General features: G+C 38.4%; 1 protein-coding gene across 5 annotated transcripts in view; it reads right to left on the bottom strand.

Annotated features, from left to right (window-relative positions):
- The window catches only part of eml5 (EMAP like 5), a 71,079-nt gene that overhangs the window by 46,607 nt on the left and 2,902 nt on the right, over positions 1 to 21,570 (bottom strand). For 4 of the 5 annotated variants that reach the window (XR_005130823.1, XM_037542031.1, XM_017711797.2 and 1 more), the window contains exon 2: positions 3,153 to 3,312. Coding sequence is in view for 4 of the 5 variants with exons in the window: in XM_037542031.1 (XP_037397928.1) it covers positions 3,153 to 3,312 (160 nt within the window). In the remaining variant the exon portion in view is untranslated. The remainder of the gene's footprint in view (positions 1 to 3,152; positions 3,313 to 21,570) is intronic. The other variant, XM_037542032.1, reaches the window with a different exon arrangement.

Genomic DNA, 21,570 nt, shown 5'->3' with positions numbered 1-21,570 from the left:
ACACTGTATCCTTCTGTGGCCTCTTAAGTGTGCAATGTCTTTGATGAGCATTTTGATACATTTCAGTGTTGTACCTCCACTCCATCAACTGTACTATGTTTATTTCCCACTCAGACATAGGCAGGCCCCCATTACATAAGTCAGTGCGCTGAGGTCAAGAACAGCTCCATGCTGAATCAGTACAAAGTGAGGTGCCTTTAGTAAACTATCTCATGTAACGCCTTTGATACATTTATAAAGTGGAGATTGGCTAGAGGCACTTAGGGCTTCAGAGACAGCATCTTTCCCACTCTCTCTGCTTTTCCATCTGCCTAGGTAAAAAAAAGCTGATAGCAATTTACTCTTCCTGCTCTTCAGAGTTACCACTTCATTGACATTGCTCTGCTGGGGGGTGACCAGCCCCCCTGGAGGAAGCAGGGGGTTATTCTCTCCCATAAAACCACAGCTAGCCATGAAATATTGATCTCAGAAATGGGATTTTTCTCTTGTGAGCAGTAAGGCAACTATGAGAGAATACATACCGAGTTTGTATGGATCCTGTGGGCATATAAGCAGAGACATTACACTGCTGTTCATTGTTGAGTACAAACACTTTGGATTGATCGAATATCCACCTCATAACTTGCTTTTGATGTGCGATGTGTAAGATTCAATATCACAGTGAAGTCTCGCAATGAAAAGGTCTCCCTTCTATTAAATGGGGATGAGGATAGGGGTAGACTAAAGTACTGAACATTTCATATCAGGAGAATAATGGCAATCTGAGAGAGCCATAGCTTCTCTTATTATTATTATTATTGATTTGCCTACAAAACACTTGCTCTGGGTCTATGGATATACAGACAGTGCTATAAGCATTGAAATCAGGGACTCCCAAGTGGCACAATGGGTATGGAGGTTGCATCCTATCAACTGTGATCTGAAACTGATTCCTTGTGATGCTGTCTATTAGTAACTGTTTTTCTGAAACACTGCAGTTAACTTTATGTTAAGAATGGAAGCTAGGAAGCTACTGATCCAGCTTTATGAATTCCCATGTGTGAAATGTAAATACTGACATATCAGATCCATGCAGCACTAGTGCAAGCATTTCAAACGCAGGGCTTTGTGGCTATCATATGATAGAGGATATCTAGGTTATGGAATAGAAGTTTATAACACTAAGCAATAAGCCAAAAAAAAAATCTACAAAATAAATTGAACCCTTTAAATTGCTTGAGTGCCCATGGCATGGGTAACTTGCACATCTGTGAAGGCACCATTAATGCTGAAAGGTACATGCAGGTTTTGGAGCAACATATGCTGCCCTCCAAGCAACGTCTTTTCAGGGACATCCCTGCTTATTTCAGCAAGACAATGCCAAGCCACATTTTGCACGCGTTACAACAGCGTGGCTTCGTAGTAAAAGAGTGCGGGTACTAGACTGGCCTGTCTGCAGTCCAGACCCATCTCCCATTGAAAATGCGTGGCACATTATGAAGCGCAAAATACGACAACGGAGACTCTGGACTGTTGAACAACTGAAATTGTACATCAAGCAATAATGGGAAAGATTTGCACCTACAAAGCTTCAACAATTAGTGTCCTCAGTTCTCAAACGCTTATTGAGTGTTGTTAAAAGGAAAGGTGATGTAACACAGTGGTAAACACGCCCCTGTCCCAACTTCTTTGGAACGTGTTGCAGGCATTAAATTCAAAATGAGTGAATATTTGCAAAAACCAATAAAGTTTATCAGTTTGAACATTAAATATCTTGTCTTTGTAGTGTATTCAATTGAATATAGGTTGAAAAGGATTTGCAAATCATCGTATTCTGTTTTTATTTATGTTTTACACAACGTCCAACTTCATTGGAATTGGGGTTGTATTAGTTTCACAGTAGTTACTGAAGAATGTATACTCACTGAATAATAAGTGGTAAGATTACAGACCACAATATAGTTTTCTACTGTGCAACGGTGCATTTAAAATGAAAAAGAGAAATCAGCGGCGTTTCTAGTTCTTACTGGTATTTGGCTTCCGCTGTGCAAAGTACAGTGTTAAGTTGTATTTGTGGGTGCAGTGACAAGCATTGTTTATCAACAACAGCATGTCAAAGTACTTCCAAGCCCATGTAGTGATATCCATCACAGAAGCAGTGCTGTGCATTCTGAGGGATTGAAGGTCACAGACATTCAGCTGTGATTTTTGGCCTTACCCTTTACATGAAGAGATTTATCCAGATTCCCTGAATCTTTTGATATTATGCACCATACAGGGCAAAATACCTAATTGCTTGTTTTTGCTTGTTGTGGAATGTTGTTCTCAAACAGATGGATTAATCACTTAGCCTCCACGTATCCTCGCTCATAAAGTATGGCACCTTCTTTATACCCTAGCCTGACTGAATCACATATTTAAGATGTTTTTTAACATTTCACAACATTTCTAGTCCTAAACTGCCACTGCGACTTTCTGAAATGTGCTGCAGGCATCAATTTCATTTCAGTATGTTAAAAAAAAAGTTGATAAGGTAAAACATTAAATATCTCACTTTTGTTTGTTTTTGTTTTCATATCACATGCTTACAAAACTTTTTTGGAAGGTTTGCAAGTAGCAATCTGCATTTATTCAGTCCTTTAATAATTCTATTACTATTGTGCCAAGCCTGAAGAAAGTAGAAAAATTGGCACTTTTGGGCACTGTTCACCACCATCACCTGTTTACCTGACTCAAATGTAGCTCCTTGAAGGATAGTGCTGGTTTTCAGTGCATGTGCAGGGGATTTAAAGTGTTGACTCACTGTCTGCATCAGACTGTCAAAGGATGGAGGAGATCCAAGCTGACTCTCACACACTCCCTCTTTCATTCTCTTTCTCACTGTCAGTCAGCCTGTCAGAGTTACACTAGTCAAGTGCTCACAGATGTGACACTTGAGAGAGCTGTGTGATTAGCCTGACATCAGTTTCCCACTGACACTGAGCAAATAACTATGGAAAGGAATGTTTCTGTGCAAGTTTTAATCGCATGCATGCAACTGGCCCTTAACTGCACAGTATGAGGACAACTTATTTTTAAACGTTTGAATTTAAACCCAGACCCAACTATAAAACAGCACTCTTCTCATGCATTGAATACTTTTGCACATGTTCAAATGAGTGGTTAGTGCTTACCTGTCCATCAAGGTCAAAAGCAAGACATGCAATGCCGTGCGTGTGCATGTCCTTCAGGATGGACACGGTCTGAACGGTGTAGGAGTCCCAGACACAGATATACGGCTCCTTCCCCACCTGCCCCGTGGCCACCAACACTCGCTCTGGATGCAGGGCTAAACTGTGCACAAATATAGAGAAGGTGAAAAATAATGAAGGGATGACCCACAGAAAAATATACTACATTGACAATATATTACTATGCATTCTACTGACATTCACAATTACAATTTCCAGTGGGTATCCACCATTTACATGTGAAATAGCTCCTCTGTTTAAGTGTAAGACATACAAAAAACTGCTGATTTCTATCTGATTTGTGAGAGCTAATATAAAATTGAAACAGACAAGCAGGAGAAAAGAAGATGAGCATTTGGTTGTTATCATTTCCCACCATCCTATGTGAAAGTGAGTGGAAGGCTTTAAGATATCAGACAGCATAGATAATCTGAATGAGATGCAATCTGGAACTTAAGACTCATCCACACAGCAAAGTAAACTGCAGCTTCGATCAGGACAGCAAGAGTAATGGTTGACAAGGAAAGGAAAAAAACAGAGAGAGTGATACAGGAAGAACAAGAGGGTACTTGAATCAATTCTAGTCTGCTTATTCATTCCTTATACATGTCACAGAGCTTTGATATATGATGTATCAGGCCTCATGATCATTAAACAGTGTAATGGACAGGAGTTGGGGAAAAGCAGGTCATTATAAATTATGAGGGTCCACCACCCCATTGGTCTGGCATGTTCATTGAGGCTTGCATTCAACTGCAGGGGGGGAAGCCCTGGGGGCATCCAAATGTTGCATAACATCTGTCCATCCCTATCAGGCTCTCCTCCTTACCCCAACCCTCAAATAGCTTCTCTTTAAGAGGATAGCACAAAGGCATAGTCTAATGAACAGTTACATGATTTGCTTCCAAGTGTATATGAAGAGTTTGACTGCAAAATGTATATCCATTTGTAACAGTATTGTATTTAACAAGTTTTAAAAAAGAAAAAAGTTGCAAGCATAATAGAAAACACATTTTTGTCAAATAAAAGGTGTATTCATCACTATGTAACATGAATATTTCTTGTGTAAAGCCCACACCCAACAACATATATCAGGAAAAAAACAAAATTCTTGTAAGTGATCTAAGTGATCTGCGTTTTGGAACAAAACCCTTCATAGAATCTGATTATAAATATACATACACTTGCCATCAAAATTTTGGGGCACCTCACCTTATTTTTACATGTTCAGACTGATGTTTGATTTCTGTTACTTTTTCATTAAGTAACACAAATACCAGAATAGGTTTTGTTAGAATAAAATAAGCTATGCCCTAATACTTACAGTGCACTCCACAAATATTGGCACCCCTAGTGGATGGAAGCATAAGAACATCTTAGAGAACTACACTGTGATCTCATAGTACAGCTAAAATCTTTTTATGGACTGGAGGCATGGTCAATCACTTGTGAGGACTGTTACTCAAAAGATTATGAGAACAATCACTCATTGAAGAAAGCTCAAACATTCCATTTGCCGGTCTCTATTGCACTTGTTCCACTCTATTTCCATGCAGAGTTAGTATGTGCTCTCTAAGAGTGCTCCTGCTTCTACAGTCTAAACTCACAGATGAGCATGCCAGGCTAATTCTATTCAGCAATGAGGAGTAGGACTGCTTGAAATTGCTAAGTGAGTTGGACCAATGCATAGGATCACTGAGCTCCTACCTTATCACTCTCCTTCTCTGCTTCCTATTCAGCTAAAGGTTTAAAGCAATTATGATTCAAATTATGCTAGCAATATTCTCATTGATTACATCATTTAGCTGGCTCGTCTTCCAAATCTAACCAGTTCACTTCATTTCAGGCTTTTAGATACAGCTCTTTTTGCCTGTTATTCTTTTATGGGCTTAAATTTGAAAATTGTAACACACCCCCTCATTTTTTTCCCCCAAATGTTTCAACGAACTATTACTTTATTTTAAAATCACTGATTGCTGCTTTAAAACAGCCCTTGTATGAATATTCTTTTTGCTCACTGCGTTTTACAGAATATTCTAATATTTTAAGTGAGCAGGTTTAACAGAAGCTGAATCCCGGCTCGTGTGTAATGACCTGCCCTGCGCATCAATGCAGAGAAGACACCTCAAAGGCAATCACCATTCTTCACCCTACACTCAACAAAATACATAATCTGTAACTAAAAATAGAGCAAAGGCATCTGGCAGAACGTCCAACCATCTGTATCCATCTTTGTCCTTTCTCATTGTCTATTGTGATAGAGATGGTGAGTTAAGGAGCAGAGACACAAGGGTCTTGCTAATTTGTTCCTCTATTTTTGTCTTCTACAAAGAGAGATATTGCTGTGGCGTATGAGTCTATGAATCCAAGCAAAGATAAACTGTAATATATCTCGACAGGCTTGTCAAGGCCTCACATCAGTAAAATGAGAATTAAACTTTAGTGAAAGGGTGGGCGGAATGGCAAAAATATAACATCAAAGTACCGCAAAATAGGCCTGTACGTGGCGATGATTACCAAGTTACCGTGGTAACAGTCCCCAGTGACAGTGAAAATGTACATTTGTTGATTTACTTAATGCAAACCACAGCAAGCCAGTATTACCACAGATGAACAAAACTTGACTTTAGACACGTTGAGTAATATGATCTACAACCCCAATTCCAATTAAGTTGGGACGTTGTGTAAAACATCAATAAAAAAAGAAAACGATGATTTACAAATCCTTTTCAATCTATATTCAATTGAATACACTACAAAGACAAGATATTTAATGTTCAAACAGATAAACTTTATTGATTTTTGCAAATATTCACTCATTTTGAATTTGATGCCTGCAACATGTTCCAAAGAAGTTGGGACAGGGGCATCAAAAGACTGGGAAAGTTGAGGAATGCTCAAAAAACACCTGTTTGGAACATTCCACAGGTGAACAGGTTAAGTGGAAACAGGTGTGTCATGACTGGGTATAAAGGGAGCAATCCTGAAAGGCTCAGTCTTTCACAAGCAAGGATGGGGCGAAGTTCACCAATTTGTGAACAACTGCGTGAGCAAATAGTCCAACAGTTTAAGAACAACGTTTCTCAACGTGCAATTGCAAGAAATTTAGGAATTTCATCATCTACAGTCCATAATATCATCAAAAAATTCAGAGAATCTGGAGAAATCTCTGCAAATAAGCGGCAAGGCAGAAAACCAACAATGAATGCCCGTGACCTTCGATCCCTCAGGTGGCACTGCATTAAAAACCGACATCAATCTGTAATGGATATTACCACATGTGCTCAGGAACACTTCAGAAAACCACTGTCAGTGAACACAGTTCGTCGCTCCATCTACAAGTGTAAGTTAAAACTCTGCAATGCAAAGTGAAAGCCATATATCAACAACACCCAGAAACACCGCCAGCTTCTCTGGGCCTGAGCTCATCTGAGATGGATTGACGCAAAGTGGAAAAGTGTCCTGTGGTCTGACAAGTCCACATTTCAAATTGGTTTTGGAAATCATGGACGTCGTGTCCTCCGGGCCAAAGAGGAAAAGGATTGTCCGGATTGTAATCATTGCAAAGTTCAAATGCCAGCATCTGATGGTATGGGGGGTGTTAGTGCCCATGGCATGGGTAACTTGCACATCTGTGAAGGCACCATTAATGCTGAAAGGTACATACAGGTTTTGGATGCTGCCATCCAAGCAACGTCTTTTTCAGGGACGTCCCTGCTTATTTCAGCAAGACAATGCCAAGCCACATTCTGCACGCGTTACAACAGCGTGGCTTCGTGGTAATAGAGTGCGGGTACTAGACTGGCCTGCTTGCAGTCCAGACCTGTCTCCCATTGAAAATGTGTGGTGCATTATAAAGCACAAAATACGACAACGGAGACTCTGGACTGTTGAGCAACTGAAGTTGTAAATCAAGCAATAATGGGAAAGAATTCCACCTACAAAGCTTCAACAATTAGTGTCCTCAGTTCCCAAACGTTTATTGAGTGTTGTTAAAAGGAAAGGTGATGTGGTAAACATGTCCCTGTCCCAACTTCTTTGGAACGTGTTACAGGCATCAAATTCAAAATGAGTGAATATTTGCAAAAACCAATAAAGTTTGTCTGTTTGAACATTAAATATCTTGTCTTCGTAGTGTATTCATTTGAATATAGGTTGAAAAGGATTTGCAAATCATCATATTCTGTTTTTATTTATGTTTTACACAATGTCCCAACTTCATTGGGATTGGGGTTGTACAATAATACTCTCACCATAAAATCTCATTTATGTGTACTTGTACTTATAGATTTGATCTCTACAGAAGCTGCACTAGTTAGCTGCACTACAGTGTCAGGTTTCACACACCACAAAAACTTACTTCTCATCTCTAGACACAGGTGAAAACATGTCTCTGCTCTCATACGTCATGCAAAACGGGTCGTTTCAAATGGCCTCATGCAAAATTGCCTTGGAAAAGAAGGCTCCAGGCTAAACAGCCACAAATTCAAAGATGGTAATGTTTGGGTGACACACAATTCTGTTTTGTTTTTTGTTTTTTTTATTTTATTAGATTATTTACGTTTGGGTGACACACAATTTTGTTTTTTTTTTGTTTGCTTGTTTTTTTTTTTTTTTACTAGATATGTCCTTTTATTTTAAAGATTAAGCTTCAACTCACACACTATCATTGTGCTTGCTCCCACGGCCACTTCATTGTAAGGGGCTGTCACAATAAATGAACCCCCTCGCTTAACCTTTTCTTTATGTTCTCTTTGTAATGAAATGTAGATGCTCAGTGTTTTTAAGTGTTGACAATAACCATCACATGCTCAGAAAAGCTTATTGTGATGTTATTATCAAAATAACTGTAAATATCATCATATTGCCCAGCCCTACATAGGCCACATGTAGAACAGAAAAGAAACAACAAGCATTTAGATAAGGCTGTCACTATCAACTATAATAGAAATCAGAGTTTAAAAAATACAGCCAAAAGATTAAAATGGCCTGAACAATAACAATTCTTGCATACCATTTCACAGAGTCCAAAATGCTACACTAAAAAAGATAAAGCCTTAAGAAAGACTCCATCAAAAAATTTATAAATTGTAATAGAAATCACTTGGCAAAAAAAAAAAGCATATGAAAGAGTGTGTCAATCAGCTTCTGTTTCGTCCTCTAACAGAAACCAGCAGGAGAATTTCAACTACACATTATCAACAGTAACGCTGGCAAGAATAATTTGAATATTCAAGTGTTTGTTTTTTTTTATGTTGGTACTCATTTCCTTTCATAGTATTATTTGGAAAATTTGGCCTTTCGAAACTCTGCTGATCCTGACCGAGTTTTAGAACACTTATGTTGATTCCTGACAATTTTCAGCACTGGAGGCAAAACAAAACCTTTTTTAAGAAATAGTATAAAATATAAATTGTTTGACATAGGAGCTGAGTTCAAAATGATATAATATCCAGATAACAATGGATATGAATTAAAAATTGTGATGTCCAGGTAACATTAGCTAAAAGCTTAATACAGACATGTTACCCTTACACTTTCGCATGTCTGCCTTTTTCTTTGAAAGTCTAAATCATGAGAAGTTAGCAATAGATATTAAAATGGCAAATACTGACTTAATAAGAAGGCATAGCCAAATACACGTTAATTTATTTGGCTATAATTTTGACAACAATCAGGCGAAGAAGCTGAGCTCTCCTCAGAGATAACAGGCTTGCTAAGTGGTTTAGGTGATTTATTAAATATATGAATGGCCATATATCTACAAATTTAGTATAAACACTAAAGTAATTCACAATCCTGAACAAGATTTATGTTGCCTATCAAAGTTATTTCACCTGCAGTAGGCAACGTACAACACTACGTATGCAATGCAACATTAACTCAGCTATCCACTGAGTAAAAAAGCTAAACTGAATATGTGAAAACACAACGCTAAATAAAGATTTTAAAAGATTTATATCAAATCAAAAAATTTTAATCTTTTGATTTTTAAAATATCTAAAACTTACAAATATAACACCCCTGAGGATGAGTATTAGATTCAGAAACACCTATAAGTGTTAAAAGCCTGTAAATTGCTGTTCGGCCAGCCCTAATAATTAGAGAATCCACAACTAATCATTGCCAGTTCATCAAAAAGGTTAATTTTACTTGATTTTTGTGTGATTAATTACATTTAATTGAGTAATTGTGACAGCTGCAGTTTTGATCAGCAGACTGATTTAATTCAAATCTGTTGAGACACCAGCTTTCTTGTTGAACAAAAATACATGTTTCCTACTTTGGACTTTCCTACAGTGAATCTATAGAAGTAGATTGTTTGAGGCAGATCTGCACAGTCTCCTGAGTCTACATTTGAGCACTTATGGCCTGAGCTAGCGTCACCCTAACATCCCTCCTGCATGGTGGAGATTACCGCAACCATGATACTCCCTACAGCCTTAAGGACTCATGGTGCCCACAGCAGAGGGACAAAAGGAAGATGGTGGATTAACCTCAAACCCCTCAATCGGCCAACCCACAGAGACAGATGGAGCAAATCAAAGAGTGGCTGTCCCATACACGATTCCACACACTGACACACTTCAAAAACTGCTAAACACGAATCACGATGGACTCTAACAACATCTGCTTTAGTGCAAGAGGGGTAAGTTTTTTGCTAACACGACTCAGATTAGAACAGTCCCAGAGTTAAAAACGCATAAACATTAGAAAAATCCTTATCTTTAAAACATCACATGAATAAAAGACACTTTACTGATGGCACAGTGCACAAGTAAATACAGTATTCACAAAAGCATGGTGAATATACAATATCTTCTGACCCTGTAAAGATTTAGTAGGACTCTTCAGTTCTGAAGTGAAATCCTCTGTGTGTGCATTTTGTTGGAGCTGTGGTGGTGTTGCAGAGTGTTATCTGAATCTCAGTGCTGTGGGTTTATGGCTTATTCTCATTGGTCGAACAGATCAAGCCCACGCGATATGTAGGCTTAGAGGAGCAGCCTCATTCTCAGCAGACAGCCTTTGAGCTTCCAGTCAAATACTTCCATATTAAAAACAGCCCTGAATATTTGGAATATACACAAAAATCTCTTAAATATGTACCATCAAAAGCACTAAATCTGACACAGAGTTACAGAAATGCTGTAAGGCTAACATCCATTAAAGGTTGCAACAAATATATACTAAGGCTGCTGCAGTCTGAACCAGTTAACATTAAAATTAGCCTCCGTTCTTAACTCTAAAGTATGTTAATGTAGGGAGATTTATTCCAATTTGGACCATTTCTGTTGATCCATTAATGATAAAATGTTCACACAGTAATGATCTCTCTCTCCCTCTCTCGTTCTCCCTCTCTGCCTTTCCCAGGCTTCTTCCTTGAGCTCTACGTCTATTAGCTGATGAGGGAAAGACGTGATGTAGTGGATGGCGCAGGAGGCCAAAGCACTAGTCTGTGTGATGTAAAGTGTATGGCTGCCCCTTTACTCTATTAGCTAATGGAATTGAGAGAAGCCTTAGTAGGTGGAAGGGCCACCATGGCTGCAGTATTAAAGAAAACAAAATACTGCTGCCTGAAAGAAAACCTATCCACTCTAACAAAATGGGGCTATTTAGTAAAGACAAAGGCTAAATATACCACTATGAACACTTAAAGAACCATTTGCGTTATTAAATGGTTCTTTGCATGTCAAAATGTTTTTTTTTCAGATTGTTGGAGAATGTGTTCTAGATGGTTCTATACAGAACCTTTTTGAAAATGGTTCTATACAGCACCAAAATGGGTTCTTCTATATGCAACACATTCTCCTTCAATCTGAAGAACCATTTCACCATGCAATGAACCATTTAATCATGCAAATGGTTTGATTGTTCATGGTTCTATACCGAGCCTTGAAGAACCAACTATTTTAAAAGTGACCAAAACCTACGACAGACTTATAGAATATATTCTCTTTCTCTTCTCTTTCTCTGTCCTAATACTCTGAGTAAGCCAACTGGTTGGCTGGTTGGATTGATAGGTGGATAGATGGAGGGATTTTAAGGTGGGTGGAAGTGTTTTGCTATATCAGTTGAGGGTGGGAGGCAGCAGCAGAACACACTAGCTCAAGCTGGAGAGGTTTAGCATGAATAAAGCAGCTTGTCATGGTAACAGGAGAATGTGTGGGAGTGGAAAATTCAAGTTAGACATAGACAGCCTACAGGCATGCCTGACCCAGCCTTGATTTCCAGGCAACTCACCACACCACCAAATGGGTATATCCTGACCAGTTTGGTGGAGGTGAGACATTAAGCTCGGTGGGCTTCCTGGAACCAACAGAATTGCACTCAGTTCTCAGAGTGCTTTGTTTCCAGACATCACTGCAAATCCAGACAGATAGTTGGAATTAAGGAGACAGCTAAGCAAAATCTATAATAGACATGCTAGATACTTTGTGCAGCTGAAGAATGTTTACTTTGCTGAACTGAACAAGTGACTTTGCTGACTCTGAACAAGATTAAGAGTAAGAATATATACCTTGTAACACTACAGATGGAGACAGAGAAGGTCACCAATCACTATGTCTCAATTTCTAATATGAATCAAGCTTTACAATTAAGCTGTACTGATTCCCAACATCTGGCATCATTACTGTGGTACTCTCAATAGCTATAGTTCCAATGAGATTATAAAACATTAGATGCTGATAGAGCCCAAGCCAAAGTAAATATGTAAAACCAAGTACACAAATTGAATATAACCCTACATATATGTTTCATACAACTTATTCTTAGCAATACACACACACATGTGCACACACACACACATTGGCTGATGTCCAACTAAGATCAGAGCCAGTACTAAAGCAGCAGTCACCTTGCTTGCTCTTGCTGTGGATTATGAACAGAGAGAGGATTAGAACATTTCTAAAAGTCAGTATTGCTTGCCTTGGCTTCTATAGAGCACAGTTAATCCCAACAACCAATAACACTCCATGTTCTGCACCTGTCGGAAAACATGAAAAAAGGAAAAAAAATGGCAGCGTATACAAGTAAATTGTCTACTGTAGGCCAAGAATCAAACGATTCCCTATAGAATTCCCTATTGCCTATATCAAAGACCTCTTTGATAAGTCATCACAACTGATCTGTATGATGTCTTCCTATGCAAAGAAGAGAATCCTGCATAAAATGTATACCGTTTCATCATGCAGGACTGGCACTAATTCTGCCTGAAAGAGAAAAACTGTGAAATATAGAAGGTGCACAAATAATGAAAATTATCAACAGTATATGAAGTACGTAATAAGGAGTAGGGTCATAGTTTGCCTACAGAACTTCAACAATTCCATTCTGCATTTGTAGTGACATAATGAACTTCTTATAGCATTTAATAAAAAAAAAACTATTCTGAGACGTGAAGGAGATTAAGGAGAACTTAATATAAAATTTCAATGACATTTAAAACAGGTAACCAGGAAGGCCTTGAAAGGCATTTGACTTACCACAATATGTATGAGAGCATTAACATTTTGAAATATTCTAACAGAGAGTGTTGAACATCGTGAGCTTCACGGATTATCATAGGATGCACCTGGTCCTGTAAAATGACTTCATGTCCCTTTACTGTTATGTGCCCACAGGAATCACTGGTCACCTGTCAGTACCATTATGGATCCACTACTGTTTCACAGTTGACAACGGATAATGTGGGTCAAAGGCATCCTTTGTTTGCAAATGCAGAAAAGAGGTGAAGAACTCATTGGACCAATTTAATGCTCAGGGGTTAAGGTTTCCTGCTGCTTACACCAGGTTATCCATCTTTGTGTGTTTGCCTTGGCTGAATGACAGCCCTACCTTAAATTCCAATTTGGTCTTGATATGACATTGGACCGCAATTCAATTCTGTTGTAATTTTTGTGTTTGCCATGCCTCCCTATCCACTGTATTACTGTATTGCTACATGTCATTCGGGATCAATAAAGTATCCAACCATCTACCTATCTCTCTCTCTCTCTCTCTGTCTGTCTGTCTGTCTGTCTTTCTGTCCATCTATCTATCCTTGTGGATTCAGCTTTAACCTGGGGCCCTTCGTTCATGTTCCTGTCTGTCAGGATATGGGTCAGGATTTTTGAGACAATTCCCCACTACATGAATAATGATTGTGCATTTTTAACATGGATGTACCTGCAATTCATAATCCACTTGGATTTGTAATAACTACAGGCTAAATAATATAAAATGGCTATACATTATTTGACTAATGATACACACATTCACTATCAGATAGAAAACAGATCAAATATGCATAGCTCAGGTTTGAACTGTAGCCCAGCATCTTAATCTTCCAATGTTTCATAATGCCACAACATTTGGTCCAGTCAAAAAAATGCAACATCAAAATGGGCTACATTGATTAGGCATTTAAAATATAATCCAAAAACTGAAATTGATTAAACTGGATGACCCCATATGAAAAGAAAGTGTCCTATACTACCATCTAATCTACTATTAAATGATGAATGAGCGCAAAGTTGAAGAAAAAAAAAATCCCTTTTTTCTTTCTTTTTTGGTGCTTCATAGCTCATGAAATGGTAATTGCTCAACTGTCAGTCTTAAGAAGGACTTTCAAATGTTTTTTTTTCATCTTCAAAGTAAGGCTAAAATACAACAATGAAACAATGTGCACTACTTGTACACTGTATCTGTATATGCTAACACAGTGTTATCTAAATTAAAATGTTCTTTGATGGTCTAATTCATTGTCAAGGTAATAAAATGATACGTACCATTTCTTAGTGTCTATAGGCTAAACTAAGTTGTGGCAACTGCACAAAGAAAATATCTCACAGTGAGATGTGAATGAATCGTATAGGTTCTATAACATAAAGGCAAGGTGATGGGCAGTGAAGATGGTCAAGTGCTGGTGTTAGTTAACAACGCTCTTTTGCACTGTTTTAGAGGCTAATCTTCCCAGGCAGGGATTGTCTTTAACCTACACAAACATGGGCCCTTCTGTCCTGGCACCGCCTCTTCCCCTGTCACACTGGCTCTCACAGACCACACACTGCTGGAGAGGCCAATTACGCTATAGTCATGCATTTCTGCTGCTTGTATGTGTGTGTTTGGGGGGGGTTATGCTCTACCGTGATCAGATAAGCAGCTTTGAGATAATGAATGAACGGATGATTGTAGAGCGTGCACTGGGACTATGGGTTACAGCAACTAGAGAGGGACAAAAAGAGAGATGAAACAATAGAGAAGCAGAGAGAAAGACAGAGAAAGAAAGGAAGTGAGAGAAAGAATAAAAGAAATTAAGAGAGAAATAAGAGAGACAAAGAGAAAGATTAAGAATAAGAGAAAGACTGTAAGAGTGTGAGGGGGGAGGGGCAGGGGCAGGGGCAAAGAAAATAGAACTGGCCTGAGCTGCGTTTTACAATACTCACTGTATTACTGTACTTCCGGAATAAGTACACAAATACTCATTCTCAAAATCACCCTTAAAAAACAATTATATTTGCGCCTCACAATTAATCGTATTTTTAAATATGTCTGTCACTGCAGTTCAAAATATATCCAGTAGACAGCAACAGTTTATTAATATTCAGGCTGAAGACCAGCTGCTTATGCACTGTATGTTGCGCTGACAGAATTAGCAATTTGTGAGCTCAGAACATGCCTTCAATATGGTAGTAGTATGAGGGAAGACTGACTGAGGGAGAGGGAGAACTCTGAGAACTTGAGCTGGAGTTCTGGGCAGCATCTGCCTGTAGCTAGAAGGTCAGACCCCCCTCATACATGTAAGACTGATGTAAGGACTGGGGAACAGGGAGGAGATAGGGTGATGGTGGGGACTGCGAACCCTTCATCATGTGAATGGAAGGCGAGGAAGTGAATTTATGGGGCATTAGATTGGAAGAAGGAGAGGTTTCAGGCATGTTCCTCTTCAGTTATATCACAACTACTATTGTAAGCCTCTCACTGAAATATAGCTTTATGAGTCACGTATCTAGACACTCAGCATGTAACAAATAAGAAATCATGAGTGCAGCTGGCTGCAGTGGAGCACAAAGTGTGGAATAGAGGACAATGTTTAAAACTCTAAGCTCTTAGCTCTATTTAAAGGCCTTTTGTGTTTTAGGTTAGGCTACAGTGTTGTGTGGCTTGAAAAGGCAGAGCTTATGTATACTACATTAAGAGCTGAATTCCAATGTAACAAACAAATCCTCAAGTATTCAAAGTACTCAGGCCAGCCCGAACAGAAAGAGAGCGAAAGAGAAAGCAAGAGAGCAAGAGAGGATTCCCTTCGTGCAGGGATAGACCAGGGCAGCAATGGGGAAAGCCTGGATGATCACTGGTGAACCAGTAGGCGCGAGAGAGCTGTCTCCTAGCATTAACTTCACAGTAATGGGCTCACACATGCATGACTGCACCCTGTCAACACACATGCGCTCTGCTCACTGGGCCTGGCTGCACGTGCTCTATGAAAGTGTACATATATACACACTCACACATCTACACACATTACCCACAAAGTAAACAAGCAGGCTATATATCAGCATCACATCATTTATATGCAAATACACCACATGACAATCACAATCACACACGTAGTTACAGCAATGATGCCTGAAAACACCTTGCAATGTCCACCAATGTATTCAAGTGAAGAAAATAAAAATGAAAATGTACAGCGCTAGTTTTGAAGTGTAATGTTCCCTTAAAGTCTTTCAAGGGGCTATACTGTGAGAGTCCAGCCATGCACATTTATGCCTTCAAACCAATTTCTCCACTGTAGCTTCAACAATGAACAGAGTAAGTAAGCCACTGACAAAACACTGCCCACCAAAATACAATATAATATTACATGGAGACAATTTTACAATACACTGTATGTATCACAGTATATTGTCTTTCTGAAGCTTGCAAGCTTAGAAAAACATAGTGAAAAACAATTTAAAATTTTAAACACATCAAAAACCTTTCTTATTTAATATTTTATGAAATGTGCTCCACTAACTCCAAACATACAGGAGCAGTTATTCTCTTTCTGACCTCTAGCATTGTCAGGATTCAAACTCATAATTTTTCACCAGTATGGCAAAACTTTAGACAGCTATACCACTTAACAGAATTCCTTATGCCAGGCCTATTATATCCTAAGGCATACTATTCAGTAACCAAGCAAACTGATTCTGTAGTCCTATCACGGTTGGGAAGTTTTAGCTAACGATTAACTGATATAAATAATTACAATTAATACTTTAATTTTTTTATTCATTGTAAACACCATTGTATAAGTACAAGCCTGGAGTGGTCTTTCTGGTAGATTAGCTATCTCATTTCCTTGCTGTAGATACTTAGTAACTCCCAACTGAAGACAGACACAGTTCAAGCTCAAATAAACAAACATTACTCAGCACTGCCCTCTAAACGTGTCATAGCACCAGGCAGAAGTTAGAGCTTTTGCAGTTTACATAAGACCCATGGCATCTTGTTCTTGTTAAAATTGAAAGAAGATTCACTAGTGAGTCTGGAAAAACACACTACAATATGGTGTCTGTGCACTAAAGTGAATCACATTGTAAAGCCGGAAATAGTCATTTAAAAGTCAGTGGTCGGATTTTGAGGGAGTTTTTTAGAGCATGTCATGTGCTTTTACATGTTAATGTCACATGCCTAGGCTCAAAAGGTCCAGCTCCATGTTTAGGTCTCAAATACAAAATCAACATCTTAATGATGAAGAAATGATGCCAATAGAAGATAAATCACTCACATCCTCAGAAGACAAGCTGTTCGCCAAGTGTACTACTTTGTACATGACATAAGCAATTTTTCAGCCACTGCTCCAAAACTGCTGTAGAAAAGCCAGGTTACAGGAGGTACTGGTGCACTTCACAATTAAGACAGCATTATGAGGAAGGAAAATTATGTGGATCAGCACTTCAAGACATCAAATGGACAATAACCCCAAGCATACTTGTGGCAAAATGGCTTAAGGACAACCAAGTGAAGGTAATGGAGTGGCTTAACACAAAGCCCTGGCCTCAATGCCATTGAAAATATATGGGCAGAACTGAAAAATTGTGTGTGAACAAGGCGGCCTACAACCCTAACTCAGTTACATGAATTGTATGAAGGAATGGGCTAAAATTCCAGCAACTTACTGTGAGAAGTCTGACCTGGGTTAAACAATTTTAAGGGAATGCTACTGAATACTACCCAGGTGTAAGTAAACTTCTGAGCCATTAGGAATGTGATGAAATTATCTCTAGTGTTATTCTGACATTTCACATTTCTAAAATATAGTAGTGACCCTAACTGATCTAAGAGAGGAAATGTGTTTTTAGGATTAGGATTAAATGTCAGAAAAAGTGAGTTTAAATGAATGTGGATAAGGTGTATGTAAACATATGACTTCAACTGTAATTCCCAGTCCTACTAACAAGATCACCAAACTTAGGATAAGTCTGGGATATAAAATATTAGGCATTTAATGACAGCTGTGCTGCAACATACTGCTTTTCACAATACAGACACTTTAATGTGCCTACACACATATACACACAGGTTCAAGAGCATATCCAACATCCTCACCCACACAGTTTTGCGCTGCGATAGTAGACCATTGCACCAGTGATAAAACTGACATACTTTCCCCTTTGGTTGCCCACCCCCACATACTAGCAAACACACCCGCTCTTACTCATTGATACTATTAGACCACGAGCAGCAGGAGGCAGCACAGATTAAGGATTACGTTAGAAATGAGTGCAGGCAAATGCACATGGCTTACAGGAGGGCACAGCCACCACACAAGAGGCACAAGGGGGGGAAGAGAAAGAGTGACAGTAAGAGACAGAGAGAGCCTGAGCTTGATCACGTGGGTTAAACGAGACGCACATCACCCCTCCCCCTGCCTGAGCACATACATGTAGGCTACATACGCACACATCCATACCACATAAAAGCTCAACGATGACCTGTGAGCTGTGGCTCTGATGAAGGCTTCAGCTTGTCTTGTTTCTGCATTAATAAATTGCATGGTCATTAGCAGACAGTGCGATGTTCCCACCCTTACAGGACTTTTGAAGTCAGACATGAGGTTTCCTGTAGAGAATGAATTCACATTGGCTTGTCTCCTGGTACTAGAGATGAGAGATATGGCAACATGTGTTCTACATCTTCTAAGGCACTTCTCCCTCAGTAAATTCACCAATCATGACTAATAATTCTCTCTTTGGGAAGCTGTGAAATAGTTTTTAAGTACTGATGGTATCTACAATATGCTCAGAAAAACATATTGTGACATAATGTGATGTAATTTATCACAATAATATTGTCATACTTCCCAGATCTACTTGGTACCCACTGACAGTTGCAGGCATCAAATCTGAATTAGTTTTATTTACAAAGAAAACAATAAACAACAAAGTTCAAAATGTAAAACATCAGACATTGTTACTGTATAGCTTTCGTTTTAGTTAAAGAGTGATAATAATCACTGGTTCCTGTTTTTATTAGCATTTCACATACTGTCACAACTTTTTTATATATTGTTCAAACAGAGCAGTTTAACAAATAATTGTTCATTTAATTCAGTCATTCTCTTTGTTCATTCATGTTCACACATCTCCATTCATTTCGCTTTACATGCTGAGTGTCTTAAAAATCAAACAGACATTTGATCCTGAGGGCAAGACAACATTAGTAGAGCATGCAGCAGGGACCAATTAACCAGCAAATCATCTAACACACAAGAACAGACATGAGGGAGTCTGTCAGGACACAAGATTACGTAGAGACCATAAATGGGACTTGAATCTGGACAGATTAATGCTTTAAACTCCAATTTAATTACAAGTAATCTCAATTATTCTAAAATCTTAAGCATTTAAAATCAGTAGTTTTAAAGGCTTTTTAAAACCATAATTAAAGACATTTCTTGACTAGCTGGGGTTAGATTCAGAAAAGGGAAAGTTTTACACATTTTAGTGAATCATCCCACACCGATTCTCACAAAATCCAAGCAGCCACCATTCTCAGAAACCTTTGCCTGAGAATACCTGTGAATCTATGAATGCCTAAAGCAAACCTGTGAATCAAGTTAGTACTGTGGCTAAGATAATGCTTCAACCAAGACTGACTTGCTTTGGGGGGGAAACTGGGGCAACCCCCCTTTCATCATGTTTCCTCTTCATTTAATTAACCATATATCATTCATGAAATATTATAGGTAACTCAAAGCTTTCATTTTGATCTCATGTGCAATCAGGTCATATGCATCTTATCTTAAGAGTTTGCAGTACAGATGTACAGTGACAGTCAAAACTTCGGTCAAAACCGAAATAAATCAAAAAGATTTTTCATAGCCCTCCTTTGCCTTAATGCAGCTTTACATGCTAGTTGTTATTCTAACAAGCAACTTCATAAGGTGCAAACAGTCCTAAAGAAGTCAAATCCTAAGCTTTTCTACTTGGTGAGGCATTTAAAAATGATAATATATGTATATTTACATGCAAGTTAAATAGTGTAAATTTTTAAATGTTAACATTACTTGTTTATATTTCACACAGTTAGCAACGTTATCATTTACTATTTATATTTGTAAGAAATTTAAAGCATAGACCTTTAGATCAAATGTTTTTAAGATTGTGAAAAACATTTTCAAACTGATGTGTCCAAACTTCTGAAAGGTGTTTTATGTTGTGCAACACTACACTGTGGCTAATAGGATGGCACTATAATGTATTCCAGTATTAAGCTTATTATTAACCTAATCTTAACCCTGTAAGTAAAATCACTCCAGAGAGTGGCTTAAAAAATGAGTTACTTAACATGAAATTAGATGTCAGTGTCACATTCAGAACAACACTACAATCTGCATTTTTCAGAGGAAGCTAAACTTTGAGCAATCTGTATCTGAGCATCTCGGTTCATAGGTTCATACTATTTCTGTCTTTCTCTTTCCAACCGCAAACGGTACCACTGGTTAAATATTTGATTTGCGCTTGTCTGAGCATAAGTGGAGTGTTTTTCAGCCGTTCGACGCGACATGCACTCAGAGAGACCAACTACTCATTTAAAGCTGACGAGAACAGCAGCTTGTCTGTTGTCTAAGAAAGCCTTTTTTTCTCCCTCTCTGTTCCACATGAGTTGCTGCAAAATGAGATCTGTTCAACATCTGCAGCTCAGCTCTGGACCCACCTTCCACCGCCCACTGAGCATTCTACTCCAGGGCAACCACCGACACCGTATGAATAAACACAGGCACAAAAGCACAACCAGCCACACTGCCACACACATGCACACAGAGGATCTGCTTGCAATGCATTGGTACTCTGTCCTGCACACATTTGTTTTACTCAGAGTACATTTTTACATGGAAAAAAAACATGAAGCCATTTGCAAGCACACTGCCCTAGTAAAATTTAAACTAAAATGTATTAAATATTATTGAAAGCAGTTTATAACTGTATTGGTTTCCACTCAAAAGCACACACTTTATAAGAAACCTGAGGATATTCATTCAGATAGACCACAATGTACTCAGATTCAGCAGGGCTGAAGCCCATTCTACTCAAAACCACATTCTGAACTCTGCATTAACCAAACTGGATCATAATGACTGTCCCATCTATTGTAAAATAAAAAGCAATGTAACAATGTACATTCTTATGCTGCAATGCAAAAATGTGACAATGAATCACATGTTAAATCGTGGATGTATAACATTGCATCATGGAGAATGGTCTTTTTGTTACTTAGTAACAAGCAATGATACACAAATCATATCGGTATTAGTAGATACTTACTTTAAAAAGATTATCAGCATCAGACAGATGTTTAGAATTGAGTGATTTTAAATCATTCTTTGCTTTTGTATTTTTTGTATTCCGGAACGGCAGAATGTTTAGGCAACACTGAATTACTGGGCTAAAAGATATGTGTTTTATGCATTTTATTGCATTTGTTTCTTCAAAAATGTATTTCTCTGTTAAACTAACCTAGGCAATTTCTAAATTTTATGCAAATGTTTATGTAACAGCATTGGCAGAGATGGATGAACATTGGCACTGACCCACAATTACATTTACATTTACATAGTTTGGACCACCAAAGTTTGCACATTTTGATCCATCAGCACCAACTGACTCATTCCAGTACTCCACCCTCCCAGCTCTACTGTCATTAAGTTTCACAACAACTTGATTATAGTCATAATGCTTCTTCATTCAAAATTTGTTTAGAACATCATGAGAATACTGAATTGTGAACCTAGTACTGTGAATCAAATGGTATTGTGGGCTGAGTTTATTGTTCCCTATTCCTAAAATAAGTCATATTAATACAGCTCCTATTCCTAATAGGCATTTTACAC

This window comes from Pygocentrus nattereri, chromosome 10, assembly GCF_015220715.1.
Source record: "Pygocentrus nattereri isolate fPygNat1 chromosome 10, fPygNat1.pri, whole genome shotgun sequence".
NCBI lineage: Eukaryota > Metazoa > Chordata > Actinopteri > Characiformes > Serrasalmidae > Pygocentrus > Pygocentrus nattereri.
Note: the sequence above shows the minus strand (reverse complement) of the source record. Positions and strands in the feature narration are given on the sequence as shown.